This window comes from Schistocerca cancellata, chromosome 6 (assembly GCF_023864275.1).
Source record: "Schistocerca cancellata isolate TAMUIC-IGC-003103 chromosome 6, iqSchCanc2.1, whole genome shotgun sequence".
NCBI lineage: Eukaryota > Metazoa > Arthropoda > Insecta > Orthoptera > Acrididae > Schistocerca > Schistocerca cancellata.
This window is the reverse complement of record NC_064631.1, coordinates 641,582,418-641,610,123: the sequence shown is the minus strand read 5'-3', so window position 1 is coordinate 641,610,123 and position 27,706 is coordinate 641,582,418. Positions and strand designations below refer to the sequence as shown.

Genomic DNA, 27,706 nt, shown 5'->3' with positions numbered 1-27,706 from the left:
CCCTTAGCTCATGGCTCATACCCCTATAATAGACCTAGATGCAAGACCTGTCCCATACATCATCCCACCACCATCGACTCCAGTCCAGTCACTAACTTCACCTATCCCATCAAAGGCAGGGCTACCTGTGAAACCAGTCATGTGGTCTACAACCTGAGCTGTGACCACTGTGTTGCTTTCTTTGTGGACATGACAACCAACAAGCTGTCTGTCCACATGAGTGACCAACAACAAATTGTGGCCAAGAAACAAGTGGACCACCCTGTTGCTGAACATGCTGCCAAACATGATATCTTTCATTTCAATGACTGCTTCTCAGCCTGTACCATATGAATCCTTCCCACGAACACCAGCTTTTCTGAATTGCGCAGGTGGAAACTTTCCCTGCAATACATCCTATGTTCTGGTAACCAGCAATATTCTAGGATGGGTCAAGTGAGTGTTTTGTATGCAGTCTCCTCTGTAAATTGATTGTGCTTCCCTAGTATTCTAACAATGAACTGCAATTTGCCACCTGTTTTACCTAAGTTTCAGCCAGTGTGGTTGTTCCATTTCAAATTCCTGCAAACTGTTCACACAGATAATTTGTTTGAGTTGACTGATTCCAGCTGTGACTCACTGACATTCAAGCCATAGGACATTTTTTTAAATGTGAAGTGCACAATTGTATGTGTCTGAACATTTAAAGCAAAAGCCAATCTTTGCATCATTCTAAAATCTTAAGATCTGACTGAAGGTTTGAGCAGCTTCTTTCAGATAGTATTACATTTTAGATTACTGTATCATCTGTGAAAAGTCTGAGGTTGCTATCTATATTGTCTATGAGGTCATTAATATACAATGTGAGCAGCAAGTGTCCCAATATAGTTTCCTCAGGCTCACCTAAAGTTAGTTGTACATATGTTAATATCTCTGCACCATCCCTAGCAAAAAATTCTCAATCCAGTCATAATTTTGTTTGATACTTTAGTGTAACGATATTTACCTACACACATATCCCATTGGTAGCTGTGCCTCTATTGAATCTGGCTGAAAACTGGTTTTGAAAAGTAGGCTGTTGTCAATGACGTACGCTACACCACATTTGAAGTTCCAACACTTTACTTGCACTTCGATGTTGGATAATCCACTTTTTATGGCCAGAGTGAGTCTAATTTATTTAAATTATGTACTGATAATGGCTAGTCATGTACTACACTTGATTGATAATGTATAATGTGATTGATTGAGTGCAGAAATCTATGAATGACATAATAAACACAATTGTACATGTGTGGCAAACATGTAATTAACACAGTCACTGGATGAAGTTCTTAAATCACTGTCTTTGCAACCTAATAGTTATATCAATACGAAAATGATGTGTCCAATAAAAAGCTATTGGAGATAACACTGTGAATATTCTGATCTTATTATCACAGTAAGCATTATTCAAGTTTGGTATAGTCCATGATACTAATAACATGTTCATTGTCCAATTAATCATTTACGATAGGCACTGAAGTATTAAACAAACTCACAGATATGAAATCTTTGATAAATTTGGGAACATTTTGACTTGTAACTTGTACTAACTAGTCTGCAGTACATAGTCCAGTAATTTTGGGCACATATCCTACTGCTGACTGACTAAAAGATAACAATAATTAGAACTGAAGTTAGCAATTGTTGTTCACTGGCTTTTTACAAGTTATAAATAAAGATTTATGTTACTAACTAATGAATAGTTGAGGGATATGCATTATAAAAAATATGATGATAATTTCTACTGAACTGCTTTGGCTACTTGGCCTAAATATTAGATACTACTGCAATGAAATGCTTTTACTAAAGATGCTAATTACTCCAAAACTAAATGAGTGCACATGCTGCTACCATGTGTTCATCATTATGTGTATTGATATATTAGTTATTTACATATGTTTTTGATCTACTCTATCAGAATGATGTTGAAATCTAAAATTCTTGGTGATTGTAATTAGTACAGTTTTTAGGGGAACTAGCTGGCTCATTAACTCCTGAAGCAGAGGGGCTGACAAATTCACGCCTGGGAGCTTTGTTCAATTGTAGTCATTTCAGTTGTTTCTCAACACTGTTGTCACTATTACCTATATCACTCATCTTTTTAGTGGTATGAGAATTAAATTGGGGCAGTACCCCTGGGATTTTCTCTGTAAAAAATTTTTGAAAATGACATTGAACATTTCCACTTTTGCTTTGCTGCGCTCAGTTTCAGTTCCTGTCTCATCCTTGAATGACTAGGCACTAACTTTGGGGCCACTAACAAACTTTACATGTGATCATAATTTCTTTGGGTTTTGTTAAAGATCTTTCAACAATATTCTGCTGTGGTAGTCACTGAAAGCTTTACACATTGCTCTCTTGACAGCCAAACAGATTTCATTCAACTTCTCTCTGTCTATAGCCATTTGTTTTGTTTTACTTCTAATATGCAGTAACTTCTGTTTCTATAGAGTGGCTGTTCACCATGTAGGGTCCCTCCTATCATGAAATGTTTTACTGGGTACATATCTGTCCAGTACATGCTCAACTATTCTTTTAAACTTGAGCCATAGTTCCTCTACATCCTCCTGTCCTGAGCAAAGTGTTTCAAGTTTCTCACTGAGATATGACACTACCACTTCATTACCTAGTTAAAGAAACATATGAAACTTTTTACTTGTTGCAGCCGCCCTATGTACTTTGGTAATCAATGTTGCTACAACTGCCTGATTGTCACTGATACCAGTTTTGATATGGACATCCTTGATGAGGTCAGGCCTACTTGCTGCCAATAGTTCTAATATATTGTGCAGTATGGGCGTATGGGCAGGCGGTGGGCATAATGGAATAATAGGGTAATTTTTAGAGAAAGGCCATTTATTGGCTAAAGCATGTTGAAAGGGGCTCCATAGGCCTAGGGAGGCTAAGCTACATTGTTTGCTAAGCTACCAAAATTTGTCTGCCAAAACTAAGTCCACAGTGCCGCAGCACCGGGAGAAGCAGGAGATGTTCAATGCCCGACTCGCGGGTGAGCAAGAATAACAGAGAGCGGGTCCGGCGACGGGCGGCTGGGTATATTCAACGCACCACGCGGCTTCCTCCGCCCTGATTGGTCAGGACCGAGCAAACCGTGCGGGTGGCATGGAACTTTCCAGAGCATTGCCTGCTAAGCGACACCTGGAGTGGCGTTACCTCGTAACACATGAGAGAGGCGTGTGAACAAGGTGCCCTTCATTGATGCTGGCTTCCTATTACTAAACCGTGGGACGAAAGAATTTACAGGCAGCTAACACTGCCGGCCATGGCTTGGCCGCAATGGAAAAATGAAGTTACCGTTTGGAGGCTCATATAATAAAGTAAAATCTCCTACTGTCTGGCTCATCCTTTATTGGTGGTGACTTTAATCATCCTCCAGTCAACTGGGAAAATTACAGATTTGTCAGTAACAGGCATAATAAGACATTCTGTCAAACATCGATTTGATTTGATTTTTTATTTCGCCCTGTTGTTTATATATTGTGCAAAGGATGAACTATTAATATAGGACAATCCAAGTGAAATAATACAAAATTATATGAGCATTTTACATATCATACAAATACTAATTTTATGTGAACAATTGATTGCAGACAATATTACAACCTACAATTTACTGGCATGTTTAAAATAGCACAATGAATGGAAGTACACATTTTTATCCCAATGCCACAAATAAATAATGAAATTTACATTTTGTCATCACAATTTAAATTAAAATACAAAATTTTTATGTTCATCACACAGGTAAGTTCAAGTGAATACTTAACAGTGTAGAATAAATTGCAGTACACATTTTAACCTATGATATAAAGAAATTTATATTTTATCACTATAATTTGTGTTAAAAGTACACAATTTTGTCTTCATGACACTTTCCTCTATTCTTACTTAAAAGGATGCTTTATTACTCTAGGAATTCATTCATTTTATAATAAATTTGTTCTCTGAGGAATGTTTTTAGTTTCCTTTTGAATACCTGCATGTTATCAATTTCCTTTTTTATACTGAAGCATGTTATATACTTTTATTCCTGACTCAGTTACTCCCCTGTGGACTTTCGCCAGAGTTGCAGAGCCTTGGTGGAAATTTTAGCCCTGTCTTGTGTTATGCAAGTGAATGTCACAGTTTTTCTGGAATAATTTCTTATTGCTGGCTACAGACATCATCAGTGAGTATATATTTTGATTTGTAACAGTAAATCTCCTGAGGGTCTTAAAGAGACATCTACCAGATGTCCTATTAGTGACCCCATGTATCAACCTCATTGTTCATTTTTGCAGTTTGAAGACTTTCAGTGCCTGCAGCATTACCCCAGAAGGTACTACCATAGGAGAGTACAGAATGGAAATACGTAAAATACACTACTGGCCATTAAAATTGCTACACCAAGAAGAAATGCAGGTGATAAACGGGTATTCATTGGATAAATATATTATACTAGAACTGACATGTGATTACATTTTCACGCAATTTGGGTGCATAGATCCTGAGAAATCAGTATCCGGAACAACCACCTCTGGCCGTAATAACGGCCTTGATATGCCTGGGCATTGAGTCAAACAGAGCTTGGATGGCGAGTACAGGTACAGCTGCCCATGCAGCTTCAACACGATACCACAGTTCATAAGAGTAGTGACTGGCGTATTGTGATGAGCCAGTTGCTCGGCCACCATTGACCAGAAGTTTTCAATTGGTGAGAGATCTGGAGAATGTGCTGGCCAGGGCAGCAGTCGAACATTTTCTGTATCCAGAAAGGCCCGTACAGGACCTGCAACATGCAGTCGTGCATTATCCTGCTGAAATGTAGGGTTTCGCAGGGATCAAATGAAGGATAGAGCCACGGGTCGTAACACATCTGAAATGTAATGTCCACTGTTCAAAGTGCCGTCAATGCCAACAAGAGGTGACCGAGACATGTAACCAATGGCATGCCATACCATCACGCCGGGTGATGCACCAGTATGGGATGACGAATACACGCTTCCAATGTGCACTCACTGCGATGTCACCAAACACAGATGCGACCATCATGATGCTGTAAACAGAACCTGGATTCATCTGAAAAAATGACATTTTGCCATTCGTGCACCCAGGTTCATCATTAAGTACACCATCACAGGCGCTCCTGTCTGTGATGCAGAGTCAAGGGTAACCACAGCTATGGTCTCCGAGCTGATTGTCCATGCTGCTGCAAACATCGTCGAACTGTTCGTGCAGATGGTTGTTGTCTTGCAAATGTCCCCATCTGTTGACTCAGGGATCGAGACGTGGCTGCACGATCCATTACAGCCATCTGGATAAGATGCCTGTCATCTCGAGTGCTAGTGATATGAGGCCATTGGGATCCAGCATGGTGTTCTGTATTACCCTCCTGAACCCACCAATTCCATATTCTGCTAACAGTTATTGGATCTTGACCAATGCGAGCAGCAATGTCATGGTACGATAAACCGCAATTGTGACAGGCTACAATCCGACCTTTATCGAAGTCGGAAACGTGGTGGTACGCATTTCTCTTCCTTACACGAGGCATCACAACAACGTTTCACCAGGCAACGCCGGTCAACTGCTGTCTGTGTTTGAGAAATCAGTTGGAAACTTTCCTCATGTCAACACGTTGTAGGTGTTACCACCAGTGCCACCGCTCTGAAAAGCTAAGCACTTGCATATCACAGCTTCTTCTTCTTGTCGGTTAAATTTCGCGTCTGTAACACATCATCTTCATGGTGTAGCAATTTTAATGGCCAGTAGTGTATGATAAAAGCAATATTTCTCTGTTAACGAGGTGAGAAATAACTCTCAGGGCAAAGTTGGTAAGTTTTTTGACCAACTGATCAATTTGTTCTGTCCATCCTAGCTGGCTATCTATCTGAATGCCTAGGGATTTTATGTGTGTGGTTTCATAAATTTTTTGGTTGTTGATCTCCATTTCAGGAACTTTACTACCTGAAACTGTATAATGTTAGTTTTAAAAAAAAATTAGGTTAGGCTATTTGCTGTGATCCACTTGTGTACTAAACATTAGCTGTGAACCATTTGTGTGCTTGGTTAGTAACTGTCAAGGCTGTCTCCTGTACTGAGTTGGGGGGTCTCAACCTGAAGTCATATCATCTGCAAACATAACTATTTTTGCTTTGTTGTTAATTGTAACTGGTTGATCATTAACAATATTGTGAAAAGGAAAGTTGTTACTCAACATATAGTGGAGATGCTGAGTCGCAGTTAGGCACAAGAAGCAGATTGTCACAAATAATAGCTTTCAGCCAGTAAGGCCTTCGTCAGAATTAGACGGCAAAGACACACATACACAATCACGCAAATGCAACTCACACACACATGATTGCAGTCTCATGCAACTGAACCCACACTGTGAGCAGCTGCACTGGTGCATGATGCGAGTGGCAACTGGGTGGGGGTAAGGACGAGGCTGGAGTGGGGAGGGGGAGGGGTAGTATGGTAGGCGTGGTGGACAGTGATGTGCTGTTGGGGAGTATGGAGGGATGAGGTGGAAAGAAGATAGGGCAGTTATGTTTTAACATTTCTACTTAATTATTATCTGCCGGCCGGAGTGGCCGAGCGGTTCTAGGCGCTACAGTCTGGAACCGCGCGACCACTACGGTCGCAGGTTCGAATCCTGCCTCGGGCATGGATGTGTGTGATGTCCTTAGGTTAGTTAGGTTTAAGTAGTTCTAGGGGACTGATGACCTCAGCAGTTAAGTCCCATAGTGCTCAGAGCCATTTGAACCAATTATTATCTACTCATCGGTAATGTAGTCCTCAAAACTTCAAAGACAGATGAACTGACTTATCAAAAGTGCATGTCATCTGATGTTATCTAGAATCATAAGTAGAAGGTTAAAATGAAATTTTTCTCCACATAACTGAAATATTCGTAGATTGCCTGGATCTTCACGAAGTGTGTGGTTTACAGTGAAAGTGATCGGTTCCAGTTTTTAAACATTTATTCTTCCGTTCGTAACAGCCGATCAAATCCATCATGACACATTGCAAAGAGGCCGAGTTGTACAGTATGTCTTCATAAAACAACTGACTGGTTCACAAATCAAGAAACATACTTTTTCACAACTTTAAATCTTAGTGAGATAATATTCAAGTAACCTACACAGGTTAAACTTCAAGATATCAGCTCAAACTGCCCGTCGCAGCAGCCTCGCTGCTTCCCTATTTATATATTCTAAGTAATGGATGGTCACTTGAAACATTATTACTTAATAATGACAACATATTTTTAATCATATTTACAATTAAAAGTTCCAAAGCTAAGATGTTCTGATTACACAGAATAATACGTCTAAAATTACAGAATTGAATAATATGTGAAATTTATAATGTAAAAATGTTTTTAAATGTGAAAATTCCATCTAAATATGAGTACAATAATGAACTTCACAAAATTAATTAATACACCCTAATTATACAATGACTCACATTCCTTACAATAATTGAAGCTAAGAGGGTAAAACGAAACAGGTTTTGATAGACAGAATTTGTAGCAGATGCCTAGAATTTTGTAATTAGGCATATATCTGGTTACGACAATACGAGTTTAATTAATAAAGTCATTAAGACGGAATGTTCTTTACAGCTTTCATCCTAAATTTACGTTTTACAATATATGCCTTCATTTGCAAGGGACAGAATAACTTCTTGAATGAGTAAACTACATTCGTAAAAGTCCAATTATTTGAATAATTACAGTTGGTCATTAATACCATATATTTTATTCCTACCATTTTCACTAATTCAAGTCTCTCCCGTTACTACAATGAATGCCACAGTTTGTTAAAATACATCGTCGTTTGTTTTATTTTGTAGTAGTGTCTGCTAATTAGTCTCCAATTTAGTGTCATTTTTATGAAATTCATGAATCACCACAATACCAATCATTTTAAAGTGAGGTATTGTACTACATGATGTCAGGGAATCAAAGTTTTTATTAAGTCTTTGTATATTAGGTATATTACAACGTACAGTTGGGAGGTTAGATGGAGGGAGTAGAGAGGTAGGGAGGGGGGCGGGGCTATAGCAGAAAAGGAGAGAAGTAAAAAGACTGTGTGCGATGGAGGAATGAAGACTGTGTAGTGCTGGAATGGGAACAGAGAAGGGGCTGGACAGGAGAAGACAATGACTAATGAAGGTTGAGGCCAGGAGGTTACGGGAACATAGGATATATTACAGGGAAAGTTCCCACCTTTGGAATTCAGAAAAGTTGGTGTTGGTTGGAAAGATCCATATGGCACTGATGGGATGATGTATAGGACAGGTCTTGCATCTAGGTCTATTACAGGGGTATGAGCCATGAGGTAAGGGGTTGGAAGCAGGGGTTGTGTAGGGATGGACAAGTAAATTGCATAGGTTTGGTGGATGGCAGAATACCACTGTGGGAGGGGTGGGAAGGCTAGCGGACAGGGCATTTCTCATTTCAGGGCACAATGAGAGGTAGTCGAAACCCTCGCAGAGATGTAATTCATTGCTCCAGTCCTCTGTGGTACTGAGTTACGAGGGGCCAGATGGGAGGACGTTGTGAGGTGCTGGGAGACTGGAAAGATAAGGCACAAGAGATTTGTTTTTGTAGAATGTTGGGAGGATAATTATGGTCAGTGAAGGCTTCAGTGACACCCTCAGTACATTTCGAGAGGGACTGCTCGTCACTGCAGATGCAACGACTGTGGGTGGCTAGGCTGTATGGAAGGGACTTCTTGGTATGGAATGGGTGGCAGCTGTCAAAGTGGAGGTATTGTTGGTGGTTAGTAGGTCTGATATGGACAGAAGTACTGATGTAGCCATCTTTGAGGAGGAGGTCAACATCTAGGAAAGTGAGTTGTTGGCTTGAGAAGGACTAGGTGAAACAAATGGAGGAGAAGTTGTTGAGGTTCTGGAGGAATAATGATAGGGTGTCCTCACTCTCGATCCAGATCAAAAAGATGTCATCAATGAATCTGAACCAGGTGAAGGGTTTATGATTCTGGGTGTTTAGGAAGGATTCCTCTAGATGGCCCATGAATAGGTTGGCATAGGATGGTGCCATGCGGGTGCCCATAGCCGTACCGTGGATTTGTTTGTAGTTAATGCCTTCAAAGGAAAAGTAATTGTGGGTGAGGATGTAGTTGGTCATGGCAACTAGGAAGGAGGTAGTTGGTTTGAAATCTGTTGGGCTTTGGGAAAGGTAGTTTTGAATAGTGTTAAGGCCATGAGCATTAGGGATGGTAGTGTAGAGGGAGGTAGCATCATCAATAGTGATGAGAGGGGCATCGTGTGGTAAAGAAACAGGAACTGTGGAGAGTCAGTGGAGGAAATAGTTGGTATCTTTCATACAGGAGGGTAGGTTGTGGATAATATGTTGAAGGTGTTGGTCTACAAGAACAGAGATTCTCTGAGTGGGGGCACAGTAACCAGCCACAATGGTGAATCCTGGGTGGTTGGGTTTATGGATTTTAGGAAGCATGTAAAAGGTGGGAGCGTGGGGAGTTGTAGGAGTGAGTAGAGATGGGTAGAGGTTCTGGGAAGATCATTAATGCAGATCAGGAAAATCACCAAAGATCAAGACCTGGAGGACTCCTTATTTTACATTTCCCCATTCTGAGATTGCTGTTACACCTGCCTCCAATAATATAACTCTTTGCCTTCTGTTGTGTAGATAATGTTCTTGCCATGTCAAAGGTTTATCTTTTATGCCATAGTAAGGAAGCTTTTTTAGCAATGTATTATGATCTACACAGCTGAAAGCTTTATCAAGGTTACAAAAGATCCCCACTGGATACCTCCTGAGATTTATTTCACCTAGAGTTTCATCTGTTAGACTAAGTATAGATCTCTCTGTGGAGAATCCCTTATGAAAGCCAAATTGTGTAGATGTTAGAAAGTAATTTTGTGTCATATGGCCATAAATTCTATCATAAATTACTGTCTCAAACACCTTTCAGAACACTGGTAGCAAAAAGATGGTCTGATAATTGGATGGTACTTTCCTTGCTCCACTTTTGTGGATGGGCATCACTATTACATGCTTCAGTCTGTCTGGAAATGTCCCAGTTATCATTGACTGGTTACATGAACAGTATAATATGTGACTGATTAAGTCTGCACATGTTTTTAGAGTCCTATTTGATATTCCATCATATCCAGAAGATCAAGAGCTTTTAAGTAATTTTATGGTTTTTTCAATCTCTTTAGGAGTTTTGCTTTTGAAATAAAGTGCTGTATTCGGTGTGATTTGCATGTGATTTAGTAGCTCTATGGCTTCTATGGGAGACTGTTTATTATTGTTCCCTGTTCTTTCATCTTCAGTGAGAAAAAAGTTACTAAAACCAGAAGCTGCAACTTTATGATTATTCTTGTCTTAACCACTACCAGAGGACTGTGGAGTCCCTGCTTGTTCACATTTTATGTTCCTATGCGTCTCACTTTTTATGATGTTCCATATGGTTTTCACTTTATTGTTTTACTTGCTGATTTTTTCTGCATAATGCATTTGTTTGGCCTTCCTGACTACACATGTAAAAATTTTACAGTATTTTTTGTAATGTAGTTTCCTGCTAGGTTTATACTAACCCTTTGTTCTACATATAGGTCTCTCTTTTTAGCACATGATATTCTTATGCCAGATCTTATCCACTCTTTCCTTCCACAACAGATTGATTTCATTTTAATTTGTCTTTGGGGGAGGCAGGCTTCATAATGTATGATAAATAAGTCCAGGAATGAGTTGAATTTCTCATTCATTGTAACAGCCTGGTACACTTCCCCCCATTGTTGATAGTGTAAACTATTCCTAAAGAAGCTAGTAGAATACATATTTATTATTACAATATCTTTAACCTGGGTGAGATCATTTACTGTTTTTCTGCTGATGAGTTTTAAGGTTGTCAATTGAGCATCATGATCAGTCAGACCATTCATTATGGATTGGATTTTTACTCCACTGTAATTTGTGGGGTCTAGGAGAACATTATCAATCAAGGTCTTGCTGTTTCCATATACTCTTGTTGGGAATGAAACATAGGAAGTGGGTTGAAAGTTGAGAACAATGATTCCAGTTGTTTATTATTGCTGCTATTTGAAAGAAAATTAATGTTAAAAATGCCACTTACTATAATCTGACTGTTATTCCTATAAAGTTTTTTAAGGACTAATTCTGGATGCAAGAGGAACTTTCTAATGGCTCTATTAAATGGCTTCTCTGAAAGCTACCTAGAATAGGTAGTTCGGAACCACACTCATGATGGTAATATATTGGATTTGATGGCAACAGACAGATCTGATCTCTTTGAGGACGTCCACACTGAAACTAGTATCAGTGACCATGACGTGGTTGTGGCAACCAACAATGATTACCAAAGCATAAAGGATAACTAAAACAACCAGAAAGATGTATATATTAAGTAAACTAGATAAAAAATCAGTAGTGTCATATCTCAGTAAGGAACTTGAAACTTTCATCACAGTGCAGGAACACGGAAAGGAACTATGGCTCAAGTTCAAAAGAACAATTGACCATGCACAGGATAGATACATACCAAGTAGAACAGTTTGTAATGGGAGAGACACTCCATGGTGTACAGTCACTGTAAAGTAGCTACTGAAGATACAGAGATGACTGAATAATAGGTGTAAAACGAAGCATAGAGCTATAGGTAGAAAGGTGCTGAGTGAAATATGTTTGGCTCTTAAGAGGGAAGTCCATGAAACCTTCTATGACTAGTGAAGCAGAATATTGTCAAATGATTTTCACAAAACCCAAAGAAATTCTTGTCATATGTAAAGCTTTTAGTGGGACCAAAATTAGTGTCCAGTTCCTAGTAGATAAGACAGAAACTGAAATAGAGAGTAGCAAAGAAAAAGATGAAATGCTTAACTCCATTTTCAAATGCTCTTTTACAAAGGAAAACCCAGCAGAACTGCCCCAATTTAAACCTTGTACCACTGAAAGGATGAGTGAAATAAGTATTAATGTTAGTGGTGCTGAGAAAGAGCTGAAATCATTAAAATTGAACAAAGCTCCAGGACCTGATGGATTCCTGGTTAGATTCTATACTAATCTGTGGCTGAGTTAGCACCTCTTCTAACTATAATCTAACATAGATCCTTCAAACAAAAAATCCATGCCCAGTTCTTAAAGTAAAGCATGGTTCACACTTGTCTACAAGGAGGGTAGTGGAAGTGATCCACAAAACTGCTGTCCAGTATCCTTGATATCAATTGGTTGTAGAATCTTAGAATTCAAACACAATGCAGTATCTTAAACAGAATAACCTCCTACAAGCCAACCAGCATTGATTCTGAAAACATCTATCATGTGAAACCCAACTTACACCTTTCTCACATGACATATTGCAAGCTTTGGATCAAAGCTGTCAGGTAGATGCTGTATTTCTTGATGTCTGAAAAGCATTTGATTCAGTACCACACCTTCACTTATTGTCGAAAGTATGATCATGTGGGGTATGAAGTGAAATCTGTGACTACTGTCAGAAGTAGAAGTAACTTCGGTCTGTGCATCAGGGAAGTGTTTTGGGACCCCTGCTGTTCATGTTGTATATTAATGACCTTGTAGACAATATTAATATTAACTTCAGGATTTTTGTAGATGATGCAGTTATCTATAATGAAGTACTGTCTGAAAGAAGCTGCATAAATATTCCCACATCTTGATAAGATTTCAAAGTGGTGCAAAGACTGGCAACTTGCTTTAAATGTTCAAAAATAAAAAATTGTGCACTTCACAAAATGAAAAAAACATATTATCATATAGTCATACACTCATATATATGACTATAATAGCAATGAGTCGCTGCTGGAATGGGCAACTCATATAAACACCTGGTTGTAACACTTTGTAGGGTTATGGAATGAAATGATCACATAAGCTCAATCATGGGTAAAGCAGGTGGTAGACTTCAGTTTATTGCTAGAACAGTGGGGCAGTGCAATCAATCTACAAACGAGATTGCTTACATATAAATAGTGTGACTGATTCTAGAATATTACTTAAACGTGTGGACCCATACCAAATAGGACTAACAGGGGGTATGTATACAGAGACAAGCTGCATGAATGGTCAGCAGTTTGTTTGATCTGTAGGAGAGTGTCACAGAAATACTGACAAAACTGAAGTAGCTGACTTGAAGAAAGACATAAACTATCTGAGCAATTCTACTAACAAAATTTTGAGAACTCAAGGAATATACTACAACCTTCTACATATTGCTCACACAGGGATTATAAGGATAAGATTAGAATAATTACAGCACACACAGAGGCAGTCAAACAATCAGTCTACCCGGACATGGTTTGCAGATTATAGATGTAGATGTAGATGCATCTGCGGGTCGACAGAAGGATGCAATTATAATTTTACGCCCATACTGATTCTGAGTCTTGCCCAAACAATCTTGTATGCAGCTTAGTTGGCGTCAACTAATCACTGGTCATGATTGTGCAGCACATCATAAGCCAACTGTCATAAATAAGCTGTCAAAAAAGCAAAACAGCATGAAAAACAGTGACAACATATTAACGACCGGTAACAGCTGCATCATAATAGGAGGCGCAAATGATGTTTACTGTAATGAAACTTTGCGTGCAACGAGAATCCTAAAGGAAACAGTCAAAAGGATGCCTCGAGTGCATTTCTACATTGTTAGTATCCCCAGGAGACACGATCTGATGGAAAACTCGTGCGTAAACATCGAGATTGTTACAGCAAACAGGCTATTTGAGAAAATATGTAGAGGTTTCCAGAATACGACTTTCGTAGAGATAAACAGTGTTCACAGAGAGCACTTCACAAGACATGGTCTCCACATGAACGTAAAAGGGAAAAAGATTATTAGTGCCGAAATACTTAAATTTGTTAATGAGTCATCTGTAATGGAAGTGTCTCCAATCCCAATTCCGCCAAAACAAGAGTTGTCTGTAACAGTGGAACCATCACTATCTGCAGTAGAGCTACAACAAACACCAGTAGCAGCAGCAAAGGCTCAGATATTCTCAGCAGCAATGTCAGATAAACCAACAGCAGCAGAATCACCACAATCATCAGCAGAGCTGTCGTCATCAGCAACAGCATCCAGAACAGCAGACCCCATAATACTACCTCAAGGCAATGAAAATGCATGTGAGGAAAACATACAAGGTTCATTAGCCGCAGCAGCTAACAAAGAAGGGCAGTCACCAAGTCGGGGAGTGCAGGAGCCACCAGCAACAGCAAACACACAGAAGAGGTACCTGAGGCCTGGGAGATCAACAGCAGAAGCAGCTTCCAATCAAGACAGATGCCTGAGAACTAGGAGACCTGCTACACTAAGTGAGGATTTTTTATGGTACCGAGTAAGCAGAAAGAGAACATGGAAAACGATGTAAGTAAAACTGTCCATCTTAAATACCAGTGTGACAATAGTGAGAGGGACATAAACACCGGACAAAGATACGATCCAGGTTTAATGACACAAACTGAAAAAAAACATTGCATAGTACCAGAAGCAAAGGGAGCAAGTGAAGTGCTTAGTATATTACAGGAAGGGGAACTATTACATTTAAAGCCAACTGTTAGAATACTTCACCAAAATGTTCAATACATAAACAATAAAACAGAGGAACTAGAGGTAATATTACAGGAGTATAGGCCAAACATTCTAGTAGTTACAGAACATGGGCTAAAAGAAACTCACATAGGAATGTACAACTTGAAGAATTATGTGAAAGTAGCCAGTTTTTGCAGAACTTCCTATAAGGGTGGTGGGGTTGCTATTTTTTCTAACTATAAATCAACTAAAGCCATAAATATAACAAAATATGCTATAGAATTGAGCTTTGAAGCTACAGCACTGGAAACTAAAATTGCTGGGAATTTATGTTGTGTATTAGGTTTGTATAGATCACCAAATGGTATAATCAAAACCTTCTTTGAACAGCTGGAAGATGTAATCCAACACCTCTCAAAAACATATGCTTATTTGATAATTATAGGAGATCTGAACATAGACACAAGTAAAAATACAGACAATACTAAGACCCTATTGGACATATTGTGCATATACAACCTAAAAATAAAAATAGATAAACCAACCAGAGTAACAAAGCATAGTGAAACTATAATTGATCATATAATAACAAATATTCCTACATGCTATTGTGACACACAGTTAATAAACTCCACATTAGCAGACCATTTTGCAATCATGATAGACATTAATATAAAGACTAGTGATTCAGTGCAGAAGATATGGGAGATGAGAAGGCAGAACTACCCACATAACATAAATCTGCTAAAAAAGATGTTAGAGGCAGAAAACTGGGAAACAATATATGCAGCTAAAGATGCAAACACCAAATGGAACCAGTTTTTTTCTTTATTCAGATATTATTATGATGTTACATGTCCTGTTAGTAAAAGGCTTGTCAGACAGCAACAAAAAAAGAAAAGCTGGGTGACTGGAGAAGTAATCCATGCCAGAAATAATCTGAGAGTGTATTATGACCTCTCCCAACAAAAAAATACTGAGGCCTACAACACACTGTATAAAATGAAAAAGAAAGAGTACTGTAGTTTTATCAGAAAAACTAAAGCATCATTCATCAGGATGTCTATAGATAAGGGAAAGAACCACTCAATAGGTTTATGGTCGTTCATTAATGAAGAGAGAGGAAAAGTAACAAATCGGGCGGAGGACATCTGCCCACTGATGAGTGGGAAAAGCAACACAAACCCTCTAGAAGTAGCCAATACTTTTAACAGATACTATATTACTGTAGCAGACGAATTAATAAGTCAAAATAAAACAAATGCAGCAAGTAAATTGTTAAACCCCCCACATACAAATCATACTATGGTTTTCATACCTACAACGGATGCAGAAGTGTCAAACCTAATAAAACAACTTAAAATTAAACATTCATCTGGCTTGGATGGTGTCACATCACATCTCATAAAGGAATGCAGAGAATGTATATTAAAACCATTGACACACATGCTGAATGCTGCGATAGAAGAAGGTGTATTTCCAGATTCACTGAAAGTAAGTAAAGTGAAGCCAATATTTAAGAAAGGGAACAGGGATGAATTAGGAAATTACAGGCCAATATCATTGATCTCAACATTTGCTAAAATCTATGAAATGATAATAAAGAATAGAATTGTAAGTTTTATAACAAAGTACAGTATACTGCATTCATCACAACATGGTTTCAGAGAAGGGAAGTCAACAAAAACAGCATCAACAGATATAATAGAGCACATTCTTAATTTACTTGACAGGCAACAAAAGACTTGTGGGATTTTTATGGACCTATCTAAGGCATTTGATTGTGTGAACCACTCAAAATTAATGATGAAGTTATATCAGTATGGAATTAGAGGAAAATGCTATGACATACTTAAATCATACATTACAAATAGGAAACAATGTACAGAAATCAGACATACTAGTGGGGGAAATATAACAAACTACAGATCAGAATTACAAACAGTTAAACATGGTGTGCCGCAAGGGTCTGTGCTTGGGCCAATACTATTTATACTCTATGTAAATGACTTCCCTAGCTATATAAATCAGAAACTTATAATGTATGCTGATGACACAACAATCATTTGCACAGCTGACACAAAGGAGGAGCTTGAGAAGGAAGCACTCATGACTATCGAAAATGCAAATAAATATTTAACACAAAACAACCTGTTTATGAATCAGTCTAAAACAATGAATGTAGCATTTCAGACCAAGCATAGTGAAAATTATAATATAAATGTTAATATAAATGGAAAGACTATTAAAGAAGTAACCAGCACAAATTTTCTAGGAACTATAATAGACAAACATTTGGCATGGGGGGAGCACATCGATGCACTGTGTAAAAAGATAAACAAACAGATCTTCATCATGCATAAAACAGCTAAGACTGTGGATGATAAAGTCCTCAGATCAATGTATTATGGACTTGTCTTCCCACATTTGTCTTATTCAGTTCATATATGGGGAAGTGCACAAGCTGGCTACCTAAAAAGAATATTCACAATTCAGAAAAGGGCAGTGAGATGCATTGCAAAAATACCACCAAGACAGACCTGTAGGCAAGCTTTTGTATACTATAATATTATGACAGTATATTCACTGTACATATACCAAAGCATAATCGCGGTAAGGTCAATTAATAAACACCTCCTAAATAAAGATGTACACAAACACGGTACAAGAGGAAATGAAAATTATTACATGATAAACAGAAATCTAAAACTGTCTATGACTGCCCCAGAAGAAGCAGGCAAAAGGTTTTTTAATAAACTCCCCAAAATCATTAAAAAAGAAACAGACCTAAAATGTTTTAAAAATCATTTGAAACTATATCTCACAGAGAAATGTATATACAGTTTGAGTGAATACTAAGATGGTATTTAATATGTTATATCATTACTGAAATGTATCTTTTAAAATTATCATGTATGTTGTTTGGACTTGTGTGTACATATAATGTGAAACATGTAATACCTTTGTATGATTATGGACTATTTCTGTTTAATCATTTGTTTCATTTATATATAATGAAATCAAGTTTGATGTTAATAGCCTATTGTATGACACACCCAATACTCTCAGCTGGATTTTCAGCTGGAGTCCATGGGCAAAGAATAAATAAATAAATAAATAAATTTTTGAAATATCTGATGCTACCACTGGGATCTGAGAAAATGACTTAGCACAGTGCAGAATACTAAACTCGTTTGCCACTGAAAACATAGTTACAGTCTCTTAAAATTGTCACCATCTATTGTTGTAATATACTCTGTACATTTAGCATGTTGATCCCACATGGGTACTACATGCCACCCTTTTTGGAACTAAGTCAATGGGTAACAGCCAAGGGCTGCAACATTTCACTGCATTCTGGCTTCACAATTGGTAACTGGTCTGGTGCAAAGTGTCAGGGACAAAATGGGACAGGTTGATTAGATGTTGCTTTAATATACTGCATTGTGCTGTGTTAAACCTGTAATGGTGTGCCAAAGGGCCAATTGATTTTTGGATATTGTCCATTAATTTGGTATATGGGTGGATCTTATGTAGTATGCATTTCTGCCACTGAGTATGAATAGTGCCAGTTCAGTGCCACCTGTATTGTTGACCTGGCTTGTTCTGTTCATTTGCAGTGATTTTTTTTCCTAGAACAGTTTTGTTCTTGTTTCATTTTTTATGATGCCAAATTTAAGTGAACAACGTGCAGCTGTTAAATTTTGTTTTCTACTCAGTAAAAATGCTGTTGAATTTGTTTTAATGTTGAAAACAGCTTACCAAGATGATGCTATGGGAAAACTCAAGTGTACAAGTGGTTTGCTTGATTTAAAAATGGCAACAATTTGATTGATAACAAACCTCATAATGGACGTCCATTAACTGCCCAAACCCGATGAAAATGTTGAAAAATTTCAGGAACTTATACTCACAGGCCATGATGACTGATGATTGATCAACTGTCAGAGATAAGTGGCTTATCTTGGAGCTCAATTCATTGAATTGTAACAGAAGATTTGGGAATAAAAAGGGTTGCTGCCGAGTTTGTTCTTTGAGTTCTGACTGACAATCAAAAGGAATGTCAGGTTGAAACATGTCATGCTTTGAAACAATGGCTTGAAACTGATCCAGATTTTCTGTCACAGGTCAATACTGATGATGAGTCATGGTTTTAGGGTTATGACCCAGAAACAAAGCAACAGTCAAGCCAATTGAAGATGTTATTGCCACCCATCCAAAAAAATGTCATCATGTCAACTCACACATCAAAACAATGCTGATTTTCCTTTTTGAAGCCAATGGCATAGTTCATTCAGAGTTTGTTCCTACAGGTCAGACCATCAATCAAACCTCTTATTTGGAGTTTTAAGAAAATTGTGCAACATTGTTTGTGGAAAAAGACCCAATTTGTGGCAGACAGGAGACTGGTTCTTCCACCACAACCATCTTTGTCAGACAGTTTTTGGCTAAAAAGGGGCATGGTTCCACTGCCTCACACACCTTACTTGCCTGACCTGGCTCCATACAACTTTTTGTGTATCCATGGGTGAAAAGGGATGTGATGGGACAATGATTTGACAACACTGAAAAAGCCAAGAAAAAAATGAGGGAGGAGCTGTCAGCCATTTCTAAAAAGATCACTACAGAAAAATGTTTTGAACAATGAAGCACCGGTGGGACAAATGTCTTAGTTGTAATGGAGAGTATTTTGAAGGGGATAAGGTTGTTTTGTAAACAATCTGAAAATATATAGCTTTTAAAAAATAATTCTAGTTTATTTGGTTACCCCCTCTTACTTGCTGAAAGCTTGAATACATCTACTGTCACAGACAGTAACATAATGAGGGAATCCCATGACGTAACACCATTGACCCCTCATACCCCAGCAACAAGCTAGTACAGTAGCTAGTACTGCAAGAATAAGTCAGCTCCAATGGTAGGCTCTGCAACATCCGCAATGGTGAAATCTCAATTGAAAGATGCTGCAAGCTGAAATCAAGCTCCATATGTACTGTAACATAAGTAACTCTGGAGGAATCACTGGCAGCAGACAGAGAAAATGGAGTTGGTGGTCACCTTTTGGATAGAAAAGTACTTGCATAAACACAAGTCCAAACCTGTGTCCATGACACATCTCTGTTATAATACATAAAATAGAGAAAGGTGACTACACTCCTATAGTAGATTGATGCATGCAGTACAGCAGCATGTAACAGAAAATAAAATTCACACTATGTTTCAAGAAAAAGCTCTTTTCCTAGCACATGTACACATCATACACACACAAAACCACACAGACACCCGAATGCACACTCCTGTGGTTGCAGCAAGACTAATTATTGATATTCAGTTATTGACAGCCATTGCCTTATCTGACAGAAATAGGGATGAGGTAGGGAAGGATGCTGGGGGGGGGGGGGGGGGGGGGGGTTAGTGAAGAAGAGGCAGATTCTTGGACAGATGACTCTGTGGCTGCAAAAGACGACAAGGGTGCAGAGAGTAGAGCGAAAAGAGAGATGTATTCTTTTTCATCCTGTTGTGTGCCACCGAGTCATGTGTCCAAAGATTTGTTTCCTTTCCACTACCCCCTCCTTGCATCCTTCCCTATCCCTTCATCCCCACCCCTCAATCAGCTCGAGCAACAGGTTTCAATAATTGGGTATGAATAATTAGTCTTGCCATGACCACATCTGGGTGTCTGTGTGGTTATGTGCATGTGTGAATGTGTGTACTTATGCTAGAAAAAGAGCTTTTGCTTGAAAGATAGTGTGAATGCGATTTTCTGACACACATTTCTGTGCTCCACACATCACTCCACTATCAGTGAATAATTGCCTTCCTCTATGTTACACATGGCGCAATCCAGGGACCACGTGTTGGTTAGGTACAAGAGCTGAGAGGCTGTTCAAAAAGCAGATGCACATATCTCTGGTGTCATTGGCTTTTGGGTATGCACAAGGTGACAAACCTGTCTATGTTTGATTCTAAAACATTCTATGTAACCAACAAATTGAAGGTGACAGCCATATCACTAGATGCTAAGTTCACTTCTGATTGAATATGAGGGTGTCAGCAGTAGACCTACTAAGTTCACTTCTGATTGAATATGAGGGTGTCAGCAGTAGACCTATCTACTTTTATGGCAGTTTTCACCAAGGGAAGCAAGCACTTCACTCTGCTGTGCCGCTAGAGCACCTGTGTTGTTGGATAGTCATTCAAAGTACATCACATGAATTCACAATTGCGAATAAGGACTACCATCATCTGTAGAATGGAATGACAACAATGAAAATTTGTGCTGGACAGGGACTCAAACCTTGATTTCCACTTATTGTGAGCAGTCGCCTTACCATTTAGCTATCCGTGCATGACTCATAGCCAGACCCAAACTTCCATATGCCACCAACCACGTGTCTACAACCTGTACTCATACATCCATTATGTATATTCCTGTACAGGTCAGATGTTTACTTAAAAGTCACTTCCTGGTATTGGCAGATAAATATGATATTGCAGTGCCTGTGTTATTCTGATTACAATGAAAAGTTCCTAACGGGCATGGCGGCAACAACAGTCATTACAAAACACATCAAATGAATTTGCAGTTACGAATAAGATTACCATCAGCTGTGAATGGAATGATGACAATGAAAATTTGTGCCAACATGGACATATGGAAGTTTGGGTCTGGCTGTGAGTCATGCACGGATAGCCAAATTGCAAGGTGACCACCCGCAATAAGCGGGAAATCCTGATTTGAGGCCCAGTCCGGCAAAAATTTTCATAGTCGTCATTCGATTCTACAGTTGATGGTAGTCCTTATTTACAGTTGCAAATTCAGTTGACGTGTTTCATAATGGCTGTGGTCACCACAGTGATTGTTCCTTCGGACACATAATACTGGGCAGTGACATACTATTGCTATAGGTTACCACTGTGATCTGATATTGCTGTAGGTTACCACTGTGATCTGATATTGCTGTAGGTTACCACTGTGATCTGATGGATGCCTTGGTGAGTGCATCTTGAATGTGACTGACTAATTCTGCTACAGTGTCCAGTTACATCTCATTGTGTTGTAATTATTTCCTGCACCTGTGTGAGTACTCAGCCAGCCCAGATTGTGTGGAGCAGTGTACCAGGAACTGTTCCCACCATGATTGTGATGTGAAGATGTCTCAGGTATTAGTTTTCTACCTCTAATGTCTTCTTTGGCAAATACTTTCCATACCATCTGCCCCAAGATGCAGAGACATTTTGATTTAACTCAGATTTGTGCTAGAGGTAAATGTCAGTATCTGGAGGTGCCAAGATAATGACTTTTACTTATTTATTTATTTGTCCACGAGATCTTGTTGGTACATAAAATGTACATAGATGTTGGACATTATTTAACACAATACTGTTGCCATCATTTTAACATCATTAATCTCTTATGGTTACACTACTTACTACTGGTACATAATTTGTATTTGTTCAGTGGTTAAAATGTTACTATGGTTTCAGTGGGTAAGACATTACATTATTTTTCATACTAGCAAATTATTATTTATCAAAATACTCTTTCTGACTGTAGAAGCAGTGATCAGTTAGATACATCTTTACTGCAGCTTTGAACCCAGCTATGTTGTTTATTGATTGTATGTTTCTTGGTAGTTTCCTGAATATCTTTTTTCCATGGTGTAGAACTTTTTTCCATGGTTGATGTTTGGCAGAGCTTAGTTTTTATATGATGCATGTGAAGATCCATTTTTTGCCTTGTTGTGAGTGTGTACATCTTCATTTTTGAGGAAGAGTGCAGGATATTCAGTTGCATACTGCTATATGAATACTGTGGTTTCATACATATGAAGGCATAGAAGTGGGAGGATTTACAGTTTTCTGAAGAGTGGCTCTCAAGATTTTCTGTGTTTGGCACTTTCTATGATTATTTTTTGGATTCTAAATAGCTTGATGGTGTTTGGAGAAGCTCCCCAGAAAATGACAGAATTGATCGGAGACTTCCATAGTACACACTTTTTAGGCAGTGCAGTCTTTACTACAGCAGCTTTCAAGGTTCCTCATCACACAGCAGGATGTGTTCAATTTTTTGCTGAGATTGTTTTCTACCTCAGCAGCCTAGTAGTGATCTAGTTGACTCACCACCAGAAAAAATTTCATGGATTTACCTGTGATTCGACCCCCCCCCCCCCCCCCCCATCCATGCTTACTCTTGCAGCACCAAAAGTTTGTGGTCGGTAACTAATGATCTGCTAATCATGACGGGATCACCAGTGTTGGATGGATATGATAACAGCTGTCCAAACATGCTAATGTATATGTATTCAGGATAATTAGCCAGAATTCATGACTGGTCACATTTAATAAATTAACAGAATAATATTCAAAATATGTTGTGAACAATATATCCCTGCTGCTTTGCAGAAAGTTGATGTCAGTAATGATTATTTCAGCTAAGTAGTATGCTGCTAACTGATGAGCTGTAGATGTTAAAAGCCACAGTAAAGATTTTTGTAAACATGTACATTTTTATACCAAACTTCAACATTCATCAAAAAGTCTATCTTTCATCAAGTGCTGATAACAATAAATGGTACTGAATTTCACAGCTGTTCTGGCAGCAAGGTCTTAACACTGTATGGAGTAGCAATTAATTTTCAGTTGAACTATATGCAAAATTTCATTACCATTTGTAAAAAGAGAACTCAAAGTACTGCAGGGACAGACTAGGAAAAAAAACATAATTTACCATCTGTGTTTTAAATATATTCCCAGTGTTCTCATCATAGCTACTTTAAAAATTGTGACTGAATCAATCATTTTGATTCTGTTTTTCAGTCATGTTCTATACCTAAATGCTCTGTGTGTTTTTTGTTTCCATTTCACTGTCATAGCCACATAAACCACTAATTACTGTTGTTACACCAAATTACTGACTGTAGATAATTGTAATTAAAGAAAAAATGTGGAGTATGATATTGGGAGATTAGCCTAAAGGTGGATGAAATGGTTGATGTTACAGACACAGCAAAAGAAAGAGTATAATGTATTTTATGTGACGTATTTAGTCAGCTTTATGGAAGATGTGTGCTGCATTTATGAATACTGATCAAAAGGAAATACAGAAACATTCGGACAATTTAAGACAGACTTCAATTGTGCCAATTTGTTATTGTAAAAGGAAATCAGCCTGATATTTTCCAAAGGAATAACTTCAGAACTTGTCAAGAGTGATTCAGAGAAATAATTGGAAATCTAATCCAGATGTGGACAGAGCTCTGAATCAAGGACCTCTCTTGTGCAAGTCCCTACAATTCAAGTCTTCTGGATAACTGATTGCAAAATAAAAATATAAAAATTGGTTTAAACAGGACATTGAATCTTTCCACAAAGGTGGCATGGCAATTACAAAACACCTTATGGAAGGCAACTGTTCACATTCCAGTCAAATTTTTGACTAAAAAATGTTTAGAGTGCAGTGAAAAGAAAATATACATTTTGCAGACATTCTGAGTGTATAATGTATCTGATGAAGTGAAGTGGCACAAAAGGAGGTAAAATGCTACATGAATCCTTTTAAAAAATTAAAAAAAAGCATTATCTTTCACTGCCAGACCTAGAAAATCTCAATTTATGCCTGTACTATCAGCTCAAATGGTACCGTCAAAGGAGGGAATCAGAATTACATACCAAAAAACAATGTAAATCTGGCACAATTAATGTAAAAAGACAACAGATGCTTTATTTATGGCTACATTACCTGAGATTTGTTGGGAACATGTCCACAAGGACAGCTAAACTTGTGATGTGGCTCACGCCAGTAAAGGACACAAAAAGAGCCAAACACGCCAAAGCAGCTGATGGACTGTATGTCCAGTAAACCGAAATTGAACACGCAGCAGCACCAATGTATCCCGTAACTAGAAATAAATGGAAGCAAGAATAAATGTTGTTATCATTTGTGATAGCCAACAATGACTAGATTATACAAAAGAGAACATACACATGTATTGCAAATATGTTTCCAAACTTTATCTGACATTTTCACAGCATGTACAATTGTCTGAATTTCCCACATCTTGCAACTGTTTCCTTTTGGTTTGTTCTTTCTCCCCTTCTCTCTTCTATCCTCTTATGCTCATTTTTTTATTTCTGTCTACTTTACTTTTTTCACTGTAAACTTGAACATACCCATAAATCAAGGAATTGCTCTAATTTATACTTTTTTGTACTCTTTTATTTGCCATGTTTTACCTGCGATTTGGCAAATATCATTTTCGCCAAAGCTCCCTGGAAGGGCTACAAGAATTTTTGTATTACCTGCAGTGGTTTTTTATTCAAATTTTCTTCATATTACCCATAGTGTATTTTCAGTTACCACCTTCTTTCACTTCCTTCTGCATGCCCCATTTCTTCTTTATAACTGTAAGTTTGGAAAACCCAAGAGTTCCTTGGCATTTTTTGCTATATTGGCATTAGACACGTTTATATGCTGAATGTATTGTCTCCTAACACTGGAGATGTCATCAGAGGCTACAAAGACTCAGATAGTAGTTTCAAACTGAAACAAACTGACCATATTTCTGTCCCTAATATTTTGACTCCTAATGATGGAGACATCATCAGAGGCTTTGCAGACTCACCTAGTAGTTTCAAACTTGTATAAGTTTGAAGCTACAATGAGTCTTTACAGCCTCTGATGATGCCTCCAACATTAGAAGATAAATGTCAGTCACAGCAACATGCCATGGACCAAAATCATCACCAAGAACATGTAACACCCATGAAAGGCTGCATTGTATGATCAAACCCGAGGTTATTATAACTTCCAAATGTGTATGCCTGCTCTTATTTTAATTAATGAATGGTTCATATATGCTATAATAACATAAAATATCTTATACCTATATATAAATACTGACATAATGATACTGTCTGTGTGGAATAAAACTATCTGAAATATGGATGTTGTTTCTGAATATGTCAAATTCATGGTTGATTTATACAATGCAAATTTTCTCATAGGATAATCAGATCTAATGTCAAATTAAAAGATATTTTATACTTACCCATAGTCATTTTCTTCCCCATATATTTAACAATGTAACTGGCAAGCAGAAAAAACACGGTTTGAGAACATGCAACAATGATGTTGTTTATGTACACAGTGTTTTTAATCATAGCCTGAAAAACATTGAAAACAGAAAAATAATTTGAGGTAGAACTTCCTCATACATGGGCTCTCTAGTAGTTACTTTATTATTTCATTATCAATAATGCACATCATTCTCATAATAGGTCTATCAAAAAATGACCAAAACCTTTCTGGGTTATTCTTCAGATTCTACTCAAAAAACAGAATTCTGTAAATATACTATATTATAAGAATGTGCTCAAAAAACAATAAACTTTTTTCACCTGAGTTAATGCCTTGGCTTCTATTACAGAGTTAATAAACAAACTATATAATGTATAATCTATATACAAAAATAACTGACTGTGCTTGCTCTCATTGCTCTCTCCAATTACTATGTGACCGCACCAAAAACTTTGACCTACAGTCCCAGAAGACATTATCCAACATCTCTCATCTTGATATGAAGGATTGATTGAAAAATAGATAGAACTTTATTCAGCTGGTGGTGTCACCATAACAAATAGTGCAACAAGATGTATTGAGGAGAATAGCCATATTTCCTGTCTGACTACCTGAACATCACTGCAACACCATTTCTCCACCCCAAAATTGGAACACTATTAATTTAACCAAAGATCATATGTTACTCAAATATTTTATGTATATTTCAAGCTCATGGATTGCATGAAAGTGCAGGGTATCCATAAGTAAAGTTCCAATTACAAATTGCTGTAGAAAGACAACCACTGCTCAGAATGTCATCAAAGTTGAGCAGCATATTTCTGATGCTGGTAAAAGTGATGGGAGAAAAAAATATAACACTTGAGCAGTATATGACACTGTAAGCATCAGAGTGTGCACCCCAAGAGATATGCAGCACCCAGCTGTTCCTCAGTTTGAGTATAAGGTGCCCAACATGACTGTCTCCATGAAGGATCCCACACTGCTGGTAAAGCTCTTTTACAAGAGTGGTGTTTGTGAGCCAGTAGCCCTGTAGAAAGTCTGTACACCCAAGGATATGGAAGAAGGCATTGGTTCAAAGCCTGCTAAGTGTCTGGAGAAAATGATCACGAAATTGGAGTTGATCTGATGTCTGTTGAAGATGTGGCAACAGCATTACAGGAGGGGTTGAGAAGTGATGTGCAAACATGCAAAGCAGAGGAATTGCATAAACACTGGACATGCCTGCAAGCATGGTGCACAAAATCCTATGAAACATCCTGCATTGCTATCCATACAGAATCACCCATGTTCATGAGTTGCTTGCTGCTGACCTGCCACCAAGACAAATATTTGCTCTGGAAATTATTGCTCCAGTGAATGTGGACACTGAGTGGCCCTGAAACATTCTACGGACAGCCAAAGCTCATTTCCATTTCCAAGAACATTCCAGTATGCAGAACTGCAGAATATGGGCAAAGGAACATCTGCAGGCACATCATCCCATACCATTGCATTCCACAAATGTGACTATCTGATGCAGGTTGATGGCACTGTTTATTATGGGACCATATTTTTCCAAGGAGATGAATCCTGCAGGTCCTGTTATCTGTGCTGTAACTGGTAAATGCTATGAGAGTGTTTTGCACACCATTGTCATTTTCACCTTTCAACAGCATGGATGTGTGTGTAGGATCATTTTTATGCAAGGTGGTGCCCCTCTGCGCATTTCAAAGCCAGTGAAGTAGCTGCTGCAGAGGCTTTGCTTTTTATCTGATTTTTCTTTTTTTTTTCTTTTGCTTCAGAACAATTAAAAACTGAATTTTCCCATCTGATATGGTACGACCTTCCCATGGTGGATGGGCTTACCTAACGAACAGTGGCACAACTGCTGACTGCCAAAACTGTGCAGTCATGCACATCGAACAGTGTGGATGGTGTAATGTGCATCTTAAATCATAACGATTGTACTGTGGACCATCTGTCATTTGTAGCTAACTTCATTTACTTTAAGATGCTTACAGCACAAGCTATTGGTAAAATGTTCCCCCCATGCCAATAA

General features: G+C 38.2%; 1 protein-coding gene across 3 annotated transcripts in view; it reads right to left on the bottom strand.

Moving 5' to 3' along the window:
- Positions 1-27,706, bottom strand: part of LOC126191525 (synaptic vesicle glycoprotein 2C-like) — a 242,118-nt gene that overhangs the window by 77,124 nt on the left and 137,288 nt on the right. For all 3 annotated transcript variants that reach the window (XR_007538365.1, XR_007538364.1, XM_049932424.1), the window contains exons 7-8: positions 25,637-25,751; positions 24,328-24,487 (exon numbers count right to left, since the gene is read on the bottom strand). Coding sequence is in view for 1 of the 3 variants with exons in the window: in XM_049932424.1 (XP_049788381.1) it covers positions 24,328-24,487; positions 25,637-25,751 (275 nt within the window). In the remaining 2 variants the exon portion in view is untranslated. The remainder of the gene's footprint in view (positions 1-24,327; positions 24,488-25,636; positions 25,752-27,706) is intronic.